Source organism: Dendroctonus ponderosae, unplaced genomic scaffold (genome assembly GCF_020466585.1).
Source record: "Dendroctonus ponderosae isolate FM_Combo_2020 unplaced genomic scaffold, Dpon_F_20191213v2 Dpon_F_20191213_1, whole genome shotgun sequence".
Classification (NCBI taxonomy): Eukaryota; Metazoa; Arthropoda; class Insecta; order Coleoptera; family Curculionidae; genus Dendroctonus; species Dendroctonus ponderosae.
In genome coordinates this window covers 13,993,996-14,006,471 of record NW_026017110.1, presented here as the reverse complement: position 1 = coordinate 14,006,471, position 12,476 = coordinate 13,993,996, and the positions used below count along the sequence as shown (strand labels likewise).

The following is a 12,476-nucleotide window of genomic DNA, read 5'->3' as shown; positions in this document are numbered from 1 at the left end:
CACGTTAACTACATCACGAAAAATCCCCCATGTGCTGTCCAGCTGGTATCCTACAGAAAAAATATCACCAGTTGCCATTCTTTCCGTATCAATATACATGAAATCCAAATAACCAAAATCACGAATGGAAAATGGATTCTGACATTCCCAGAAGAAGTGATAGTGCCTGTTTTGTGCCCCAATGCAAAAGACAATATTCCACTCCTTGGTTCCCATTTAATCGAGTTAACTAATTAATGTAGCCTAAAAATCGAAAAGTTTACGCTACAACCTGTACAATCAACCCGATTAAACTACGAGAGCATCTCCCTACCAATGTTGAACCTATCTGCAAATTATCTTCAACCGAAGCCACATCTAGACAACCCTTATATTGATTTACAATCAATCAATATCGAAGAAACGAAGCAGATCGCGAACGAATTAAAAAACCAGAAAATCCATCTTCAAGAATTGACAACGCCCCTAGAAGTGACCCGCGTCAATTTATGGACATTAATTATATATATAATTCATCATCCTTACCCATCATAATTGTATAATTTAAATATATCTATAAAACCACACCCTGTGGGTATGTTTTTAGCTAAGGGCGGAGGGGTTACATTCTTGCAACTTAAATTGTAAGCATAAATTAATCGAACACTAAGCAAAGATAAGAACATGTACCAAGGTTACAATTACAACTCGAAACAAAGCGAAAACAATTCATTTGTATCCTGCTTCTAATAAAAACCTTTTTTAAAAAGGCTTTTTGTATTGACCCACACGTAAATAGAGTCTAAAAGTTGCAAAACTAGCTAACAACTCTTAAAGAATGCAGTAGGTATTCAATTTTGAAATGTCTAACTATATGTATAGAAATTATAGCATGTCAATCATATAATTAATTATACAGTATTACCTACAAATATGCTTTTCTTTTGGTTATTGGTATATTGTTTAACGTAAAACAAAATAACAGAGTATACCCGTAAAACATAACAACACCGTGCATCTTTCAAGCCTAAAAAACATTCATTAACATTTTTTACCAAAAAAATCGGAGAAGTGTAAAGAAATATTCGCAAATTTTTGCAAAGGATGGAAAGCAAAGGAAAAAGTAATCACAATGTCATCTAACCATGTCAATAGCATTATACCCATTTGTTTTGTGACATTGAAAATTAAGTCAAAAATAAATATTTAAGGTTGAACCAGCACCCACCCGGGCATATTTGTTCCTTAAAAGTGCCATATTAGAACAACAATCAAAGAAAATATTATTCTTTTGAGTCGTGTACATCCGTCTTTAATGTGCCTATACAAGGAGAGTATGTTAAATATCTGTAAGGACATTCAGTCCTAATATCTACTACTCGTAAGTACCATTTAGTTGCCTAAATGAAGACAGAGTTACTTCTTTGAATACAAAAAAATCGTAATTAAAAATAAACGTTGATGATTTCATTCAAAGAACGTTTACAGAAGTATCATCTTTCAGATAGCATATTTTTCGTTTCAGTTTTTTACGGTTTTATCATTGATGTCCTCGAAAACCCAACCGGACCTTACCAATTGACTTTTTTAGTCTTGTGGGGTGGGTCTAAATTTAATATTATACAATTATACAAAATCCTACCGTAGATTCCTGTCATGAAATATGATGATTTATCATGAAAATATAATGATTATGTTGCGGCAAACTTATATTCGTATTATTTTTTTTAAAGCTACTGAAGGCTACTTGACACAAAAACATTTCTAGTAATAGTACTAATTCCGGAAACGTTAACCATAAATACTTTTAAATGCATTCCAGAAAACCAAGTCAAATATGGAACCGCATCCGGTAATGATACGCTATAGAGAAGTAACATCGGTTAATCAAGTATCAATTGTGAATCGTCTCCAAAATGTAGGTGAGTACAGCTGATCGACGAAGCAGCGATAAACCATGTAAAAGTACGGGCAATATTAAAAACCAAATGTCGACAAACACGGTAAATTTCACATAGAAAGAAAAAAATGAAAGAAAAAAGAGATTCCGTTACTGCAAGTGGTTAAGGGGCAAATTGATATAGGCATTGACCCTTTGAAAATCATCTGATGGTCTAATGAGTATAATATTGCAAATTGAGGAGCTTCTAATTTAAAAAAATAAACAGCAAATATGTCGAGAAACACAAAGGTCTCACAAATATGGGCAACTCGGCGAATTTATATAATATAATAACTAAATTTTTGAAAATTGCAGGTTATGGATCTTTGGCTATACCGGAAATTTACGTTGCCACTAATTTTAAATCGACTTTATGGAATAGATATTTTATACACTTTTTGTGTGAAGCGGTCTCGAAAATATTTCGACACTATTTATCTTATAACCATATAAGAGTAGGTAAGGATCGTTAATGTGTTTTAAAATCTGAGTTGAGTACACGTAAATAGCATACACCTCAGATCAGACAACCAATAAATGTGAAATTTTAAACAGATATTTTACTTTCCTAAAAACCGAGCGAACACAAGAGAAAATCAGCGATTTTTCTTCAGTTCAGAAAATCAACAGTTTTTGTTCTTAAATATCCAAAACACTGCACAAATTAAGGTTCACTAAACAAATAGCTTATGAAATTACGTATAGCGAGTAATATTCATACCGAATTTACGAGGCACAATTAGTCGAAAACGCATTTAGCACGTAGTATATCAACAGCTACTAGAAATGTCTGCTAATCGAATTTTACTTCTGCTTTTAAAAGGTTTCCTAGATTATTGAACAATGCGCACAATTGACACATCACGATTTCAATCAAAAATTATACAAAAATACCGAGTAAAACGATTCTACTTGCGTCAAAGAGTGTTGCGAATACACACAACCTAGTATGCATCAACTGAAGTACATTTTCCCGATATCTTCAGTTGTATATTACAAGCAATCATATTTTTCCCCAACGATAAAAACGACGAATTATGGCTCTGTAATAGCAAACCTACGTTTACCATGCCGCATTTGAACACCACTAACGACCGTTTTTAAACGAGTCCGTCCGTAACACACCCTTTGCACAGACACCCCATGTTAAAACTGAACTTTATGAGTCAACATTCACTGGTTAGGGGTCTTGCAGACACAGGCTGACGTGCACTGCCATTCAATTTCCTTCCAACCGAATATCGGACTCATATGGGACTGAATCGCATAAAGAACCGTACTATAGATAGATCGTATTCTAAAGGCTCTGGTTTTAAGTGGAAGCCTGGCTGTTCATTCATTAGACACGATAGATTGGTGTCGATATGATAGGCCGGTGAATGCATTAATCACGTGTGTATTGAAACATTATGAGTTAAATAATAGTCAAGCGCTAATTATTCAACACTTTGTCAAATTCGGATTAAAATAAGCATAGTCTGATGCTGCGAAACCAATAATAAAGCGAATTAAATTAATAGAATAAATTATTTAAAGATACACGAATGAAAATCCTGGTACCTATGTTACATTAATCATATTTAACATTTCGTGAGCAATTCACAGATTTTCTTACATAAATGGTGTAAAAACAATTCGAAACAGCCAAGTCGGCTGTCTCGAAGCAAAGTAGTAATTGTTTGGTACATTTAGCTAACTTCGGTATGAATGTCTGTTGTCAAACCTGAAGACGTGTCACGCTTATGAATTCCATTTACTTATGTATGGAGTTTTGTATCTTAGTTAATAATTTAATATTAGCTTGTGATAATCATAGAACTGTGAAAATAAACAAACTTTTAATGAGACAGGACCCTGTAACATGTCGTTAATGTTACTGTTTATTCTGTCCTACATGCAAACTGAGATTATATCTAGGAATAATGCATAATTTAACAAAAAAAACTCGGTTGTCTGCCAAGATCGGAACGTACCATGATAAAATACATGAGCGCACTGATTCCACGAGTAAAAACTCAGCTGTTTCAGTTTCAAAGTTGATATTGAAGAAAGTGAATTATTCTATTATTAACCTATTCGCTATATATCCACTCTAAAAATATTTGTTGGACCATTAAAATAAATCCTATTATGACTGCATACGGACGACATTTGTCTATTCTGTCCCCACTAGAGTTATAAATGCCTTGATTTGTTCCAAGTAGGTTGCTAGAATATTTCCATTTCGCAATAGAAGTATATTCTGTCTCAAGCTATTTGCGAGTGACATCATTATTTGTGACCCTATATTCAAATTTATTGAAAACTCCAAACGCCCACTGTCGGCTAAATTATAACTACACTTTAACTAGTAAAAGTTGACACTTGTTTTGATTAGTTGTCGTTGTGACTTATTTTATTTAGTTCTTTCTACTCAGCGTTTGCAAGCCTTTTGAACTTATTGAAAAGTGTGTAAGTCCTGTTTTATGTTATAGACGTACAAACAAAGGTTAAAATATGGGATGTCAATAACCAATGTATTCGTGATTTTTGCCGTCAACAATGGCGCGTAATGTTTCCATTTCTCAGCGCCCCTATAAGTAGTTTTTTAGCACATAGTTTTACTATAGCACAGTTTTATAGACGTTTTAAAAACTCTATTTCTATTTCTCTATAAAATATCATCTGACTTCTAACAAAAGTAGTCGACAACATCGCATTTAAATGATTTGAAGTTGCAAAAGTAAGGTTACATTTCCAAAATGTACTTTAACAATTAATTTTGAAAATAAAGGCTTTCTTCAGTTTCGTTATTAATTTGGCTCGATTGTACAGTACTTGGCATTACCTGTGAGCACTAAAGTGTGTTACTTTCGTCGTGAAAAACCTGCTGTCAAATTATGAATAAAGTAGAAGAAAAACATAAAGAACTCGCATTCATCAAATAAAACAAACAAAAGCAGTTGTTTCATTTTAAATCCATTTGCTCATCTAAACTGATTTCAACAAGTTTGCAGTTATATATTACTAGAAATATTAGCTTTGCGAATTATTCAAATAGGTACGTTAGGTATTTGCGAGATCGTCAAGACCGATCAATTTCTCTACGTTTAATACATTATAATTCGTATTGCCCTTCGAAAAATTTTCAAACTTTTAATTTTTTTTTATATTTTGAAACTATAGGTATTAATTTTTGAATATTTTTATACTTTGTAATAACTAAATAAGATAAGATGCACACCAAAGTAGTAATAATTTTAGAAAGAAATAACAACTAAAGGTATTTATACTAAAATATTATATTTTAAAACTAAAAGTATTTATACTAAAATAGACATCCGAACCAAGACGCATCATACACATTCTTAAATGTCCTTAAGTTCCATTCTTTAAGAGAAAAATTTACAAGCCGAGTTATTAAAGCAAATTTTTTAAGGAAATATTGAATTCGTTCGCATTAGACGTACTTTTGTCGAAGTAGCTTGAAAACCAACCAAAATAAGTAAATCTAGCAAAAATAACATGCAAACATATTTATTTTATGGTTTGCTGCACACTAAAATTAAGGAACACGGTATTTCCGATATACCAGGCCTATACTTCATGGCCCATCCCACCAGTTCTGCAGCGGCCTTCCGAAGTAGTCCAAGTTCACATTACAGCGAAAAGGCGTTCGTTCGTTCTTCGCTTAGCCTGTCGACCCTGCGATATCGCCAAATAAGGTCGATTGTCGTTTTTCACATGGTCGACGTGCAACATAATGTTTTCCTACAGGTATAAAAGATAATTTGCCTAAAGATTTAGATGCAATTGCATGAACGATTGGCAAACCCGGATCTAAAGAGCACTATTTAAGACATTTAAGAAGATTATGTACCATTTACTCGCTTTAATGATTATTTGGAATTAACTTTTTTCGGATACTATAAATCGATTATAAATGTTGGTTTAGAGTACTAATTTTTCAAGATATTCATAGATTTATTTCTAAAATTACTCATCACGAGTAAATATTAATAGTGAAATTAATAAATTGAAGTTATGTTGCAAACAGCAATCGAAAAATTCAGTGTACAAGGCCTCGAAAGAAAGAAAGAAAGAAGAAGCGACAAGAAATTCGCAATTTTTCGAATCTCGAACAAAAAATTCACCTATAAGGAAATAAAGACTACACTTCAAACCCTTTCATACGCTTTACATATTCAATTAACTTAACTTGCTGCGAATGTCTACTTTATATTTCTTCTTTCCATTTAGAAAAAAAAACTTAATGGTTGCTAAAATTTATTTTACATATAGCGTGTTTTACTAAAGTAACTTCTAGCTGTTGGGTATTTCATAGACAAACATTTTATTGAAATATGTAATTGTTTCCAACGCGTGAAAAATTGCAATTATTGTTCAAACAACATTAAAGCAAGAAAATGGGATACTGGGTGGGATGAAACTACGGTTACATGTTGCCTACAGATCTTGTGATTATTATGTGCTGCTACTATAATGTATTAATAATGATGGTATTAAGGCAAGATAAGTCATCGCAACTATAAATTAATGGCAAACATTTTAAATATTATATGTATATAGAAACAATAAAACGTGAATAAGATCCAATTTATTTCACCAACTAAACATTTTTTATTCAATTAATAATGAAATACATAAATTAAATAATTAATTAGTGTAATTGTGATTTACGCTGACCAAGAGCCTCTAAGCAAATTTTTTATTTGGAATATTCAAATTAATATTGAAAAAGTAAACCGCACATAGAACATTCCCAGGAAAAACTCAGGACTCTATATCTATTCATCGTATAAATTAAATTTTTAAATTATGGTGTACATTTACAACTATGTAGTTTTCTGGCGCGGTTTTAGTTTTTTGAAAATCTCCCGAGCGCACTTATAATGTTTATTCAAAGATTTACTTTCTTGAAATATTAAGAAACACAAATGTATGCAATGAAAAACGACATAACAAGGTTTAGTTAATCCGGCATATTTATTTTCGAAGCCAATTTAATAAATCCATCAGATACCGATAGAACTTTCCGTAATAAAACAACTGGACCAGATAAATCTATAACAGCCGGTTACCACACGTAACGGGTTTGATATATCTAAACGGAGGCAATAACATAAAACGCGAATTAATTAAATACATATCTGCATTGAACTTTTATTGAAATTACATTTCCATAAAGAGAGATTTCAATTTAAATGGTACCATTTGTTTAAGGTCAAATGGCTTACTTTCTCTCTATCCATTATATTTTTAACGTACATTATTTTGATTGAAATGGTTTTCAACGTCAGCTTAGAATTAAATTTTACAAAAGTTTGAATTTCTACTCAACGCAACAATAAAACGATAGTGCATATAATGCCGCACTTTAATTTAAATTAAACTTTTAACTGTTCTACAACTGTTCGTAAAGTAACTTTGACCCATGTAGAGCTAACAAATATACCCCGTTGACATGCCGACAATTTGAATTTACCTATTAATCAACGAACTGATTTAACTTTACCTCAAACAGGTTTCTAAAACTCATAGTTATACCTCTGCGGAATTCCAATTAAAAACCAGTCGATTGGCTGAACTTTTAACAAGTCTGATACGCTATTAGGAGGAAAAATGAATTTCGCGCCAGTGGAAAATTATTTTCAACTTTAATGCCTTACACTCGCTACCTTGCAGTACACAATTTCGAAGATAATGAGTTATGAGAAAAAGCAATATAAAACTAAACTATGTTTCAGATACCTCTCAATTGGATAAGGATCAAAATACAAATCCAATAAAAAAGTGTTATGTCTGGATTTAAACAGTGACGATAACGTAAACAAATAATTATTAAACTCGAAAATACGTAGACTGAAACAGATAAGGATAGTTCAAACATGCATTCTAATAACGAATACGTTTTTCAAATGAAGGACACTAAATATGTAAGAGTAAAGAGATTCACCTGATCCGGTTCGAAGGACCAAAAGGTCAGGTTAGTTACCTACTACCTTAACTTACAAACGAAGAAGAAACAGCGTCAAGTACCAAACGACGTCGCATTAAGTACTCTTTCCGGCTTGTTACCCCTCCAATCCTCTCTATGAGTGTACGTTCATACTGTTCAGTTTAATTCGTTCAGTGACAGCATTTTTAGTTCGAAGATTTTTCCAAAAACAGTCCGTTGAATTTTATCGAATGAACATTACTTCTGGGACTTACAGTTAGTGTTGACTACAAATCGAATTTCTTAAACAGCATTTTATTATAAGTCTCTTTTCAAGTATCAGAAAAACCACATGGTGTATTATTATTTATTAGACCACCAAACCACAGAACATATTCGAGTACTTTTATTTTACAAACAACGAAAAGTTTGAACTTCAAACTTTGAAGTACTACGTTACCACGTACCACATTAATTTAATGTACCAAAATAACTTATTGAAGAAAACACAAAATTTACTATAATTATATAGGACTAATAATATGAGCATTACATTTTTTCGTTTTTTCCAATTTCTAGAAGATATTAACAGTTGAAAATCGAATTTCAAGAGAGTAAACATATTTTACTCGCCTACAGCACCCGAAATTATGACAGCTTTATATTTTGCCGCTCTAAAAGAATAACCCAGCTTCTGCAAAAAAAATTACTACAAAAAATTCCATGCCATTGTGCCTGCTCATTTCGAATAAATGTCGTGTGATCAAATAAGGAAATATTTTGTTTAAAAACTGCCCAAAATAAACGTTTTTTATGTTGTTATCGATATTTTCGAATAATATTTAGGTATTTAATACAACATGTAAGTATGATGTTAACATTTTTTATTTGTGCTAAGCGGTGACTTCGCTAACGGAGCTTCACATACACTAACAGCTATTCTTGAAGTCTCAAATGCATATTCCACTGCTGATCATTGAGGTCCTAAATTTCTACACGGGTTTTTTTAAATTCGCATCCCAAAACAGATAAGCCTTTACTTAATTGGGAGCTTTTGTACTACAAAGAGATTTACAAATACTGCGAGTAAATAATGTAACTAGCACTTCCTAGCATGATTACTGCACGCCCGACAAACATATTCTATCAATTTCTTATCTTATACCAAAATGTTCCTTCAGCGCCAAAGTACGCTGTCAGAATTACTGTAAGTTCAGCAAAGTGAATAATTATACTTACTAGTTATGGAAGTATACAAACACACATACAAAGTTTAGTAGTATCATTTTACTTATAAAACGTTGATAGATTAACTACACAAATTTAGCAAATTAAAATAACATTTACGCCACGCAAGTGAATATTTAAAGCTTAGAAATGCTTTGTTTCACTTTAAAATATGAATCTCTAAAATCAAATCTTCCTTTATCCGGTAAACGCTAAATCAGATAATACTTCTTACTTTCGACACTTTGAGGATCATATTTTATCACGTGAGGTATCAGTATGAAATTTTCTTTCACAATGATTTATATGACTAGGGATTCTATTATTCTCCACGAGGGAAAACATTTTCTTGGCAGACAATGAAAAACAGCCCAGATCGGTTGGGACACCTGGTAGAAAAGTAGAGATTTCAGATCCTATACACAATCCACGCAATTTGCTTTAAGCAATTTCCCTAAGCAATATGTGCGAGTTGGCAAAGCATTTAAAGGACGAAAGCAATTTCTGAGTTGAATATGGATTTCGCTTCCAATTATGCAATGTTTATAAAACATTTTCACTAGTCAGTTTCCATATTTTAATTAAAAATTACGACTTACCTGGTAATATCTTCGGTGCTAACTGCTCTCGGAGTACCTATAGGCTGATGTAAGGCCAAATTGGATGAATGTGCAGAATGTAACGATTCTGGGTAACAGCGGGACGCCTTAGTTGCTGAAAAGTAAGAAAATTTACAGTAAGTTAAATAATAAAATATGCTGGATTAATGGAAACAGTTCAATGTTAAGAACATTTAGTGTATCTAAAGTCACTTAGATATTGTGGGAGGAGGAGGAGCTGTTAAATATCGAATTTTCAAAGAAAGTTATTATATACGTCAGTGCCTACAGACAATTAATCTAACTGAATTCTGCATTAAATAAATTATTTGTCAAGTACACGTTGGTGTGGCATCAGCGGGAAAATAAATTATTTTCATTTTAGAGGAAATGACGATATTCTAAATCCTGTTAATTAATTTCTAGGGGCATTAACCAAACTTGTATATTTTTAGCAGCAATGATCCCTTTTTCAAATTAAAAGTCCATTGGCCCATATTTAACCGAAAGAGCAGAGCTCGATAATATGAAATCCAAAATAGAATAAACTAGTACGTGGGTGTGGTAATTAATGGATTGTGACTAAAATAACAATAATTTATAAATAATATCAATCGGTAATTTAAAAATCCTAATACCTACATCTTCTGACCAGTGAGTGCATTTGACAAATTTATTTCAGTATTTGAAAAGAAACTGCTCCGAGTTGCTAAAACAAACGTACAAAAATGACATAAAACGAATTTTTATACATGGAATGAGAACTTTTCAGTGATAAGTAAGTAGTTTCATTTAATCGCGTATTGCAAAAGTATATTTTGTTTTTTGATAAGTTCTATCATAGTTTTCTAAGTTGTGGAAGCGATCGCAATCTATTTATTTAGCAAGCATATACATCTTTATGTGAATGATCCTATAAACATGTTATGAACAGGCTCAGAATTAAATATATCATTTCCACTTTTTCAGCTACTTCTTTAAGATTTGCTAGAGAATGTATCCGGAAATTCGGTGGCCAAACTCAAAGTGAAATTAGCTCTCAAAAATAATGTGAGCATGTATCGAAAAATGCTTCCTAACGGAGCTACGCTTTCTTGAAGAGAGGCCCAGTAGTAGGGTTTTTTGATCTGAAATTAAAACTGACAGAATTTCATAATAGACGTATCATTTGGGGGGGTAGAAGTACCAAAAAAGCTCTAACTTTTTTTCTGATATTATAAATCCATCTTTTTTCGACAAATTGTGGAAAGTATTTTACGAAGGAAAGGTACTCTTAATTTACTTCGCTCAGACGCACCGTTTGCCAACTAAATGACTTTCAAAATATCACTGGATTACATAGTTTGCTGTCTTTCCGACGAATTTTATAGAAGCAACATGACAGAGTACATACACTTTGTTAGAATTGAGATACTTTAACATGTAAATTAGTATCGAGATTGGACGCAACAACTTGACTAAGTTTGCTAAAATCAAATAAAAAATTTCATTCCTTTTCAAAAATGCAAATGTGAAATCTAGCTAACAAATATTGAATTGTAATTACAACCAGCATGATTTCAGCAAAGCTACCTCGATAGAAAATAAAGCGGATTCAAGTTTCACTGAATTAACGACGAAATAGTTTGCCAAACGCCAAACTGAAATTGCCTCTAACAGGTCAAACCGGAGTCAAATCCCCAATAAATTTGAAATAAAAACGAAAAATCAGATACCAAATACATCGTTGATGCTTTATCCCATGTCTGTGTGACTCAACTCAAACACAAAGCAGCCAATATGTAGAAAGAATCCGGTTAGTGTAGCTTTTGAACTATTTTTTTAATCAAAGAGCCAAATATTTAGAGTGCATCATTTAAATTTCACCGATATGCGATGGGCTTAATTGGAAATGCGAATTGGAACGGAGTAGTTGTCGTTTTTTCATATAGTTGCCACCAAAAAGCAATACGTAAAATCTATGTGATTTTAGACGCAAAACGTGAAACAACAAACCATACTCTGATGCAATTTCTGCTAGATAATACCTGCGGATATCCCCCTTTCAAGTTCATAAATATTTTTTTATTTTAAAGTTCGACAACTTCCTCATACTCATATTTTGAGCCAACAACAATCAGCTCAAAAGTTCAATTAACGTCATGAGAATCAACAACAGTTCTACTCAAACAGCAAGTAAATAATTCTACGAGGTAATTGCTGTTTTGATTATTGATTGAACTCATTGCACTGCTAATTGCCAATTAAGGCCAACGTAGGGAACACAATTGAAAGTGCAATTATACTCACACAATTGAGGCGAATAAGACGTATCAGAAGCAGGAGCTGTGAATCCAGTATCAAGTTTGGCAACTACAAGTACTACACAATCTTGTGTGGTTTTGAGCGTGGCTACCGCCTCTTCATGTGTTACGTTTTCTAAATTCACTTCTCCTTTCTGAAACAAAAGTTAAAAACTTAGTTAAATAATTCAATGAAAACGTTGAAAACATAGACATGGTAATAAAGTGTTTAGAATATCCCGTGAAAATTTCACCAACATTTAATGTTGGCGGTTCATCTGTGTGGCAGGTATTATAATTTGAGCATTTATGGTCAGTAATAACAAGTCTAGTAGAAATTGTCGATTTCTATATAATATTATGGGCTTCATACTAAACGACCGGCACAGTAAGAATGGATTGAAGTCTCGCAAGGGGGTCCATCTTGTTAATAAGTATGAAAGTAAACAAGAATTAATAGTAAAAGTAATACTAATTTAAATATATTAATATCTATAAACCTATAATAA

The 12,476-nt window shown here is 32.4% G+C and overlaps 1 protein-coding gene and 1 long non-coding RNA gene across 19 annotated transcripts in view; one reads left to right on the top strand and one right to left on the bottom strand.

Moving 5' to 3' along the window:
* Nucleotides 1-12,476, bottom strand: part of LOC109533899 (disks large 1 tumor suppressor protein) — a 476,297-nt gene that overhangs the window by 37,433 nt on the left and 426,388 nt on the right. For all 18 annotated transcript variants that reach the window (XM_048670186.1, XM_048670185.1, XM_048670184.1 and 15 more), the window contains 2 exons: nt 11,975-12,122; nt 9,686-9,800 (listed from right to left, as the gene is read on the bottom strand). In XM_048670186.1, the coding sequence (XP_048526143.1) occupies nt 9,686-9,800; nt 11,975-12,122 (263 nt within the window). The remainder of the gene's footprint in view (nt 1-9,685; nt 9,801-11,974; nt 12,123-12,476) is intronic.
* Nucleotides 748-2,473, top strand: LOC125505765. Its single transcript, XR_007282383.1, has 3 exons — nt 748-1,360; nt 1,802-1,901; nt 2,237-2,473. It is a non-coding gene; the product is annotated as an uncharacterized LOC125505765 (long non-coding RNA).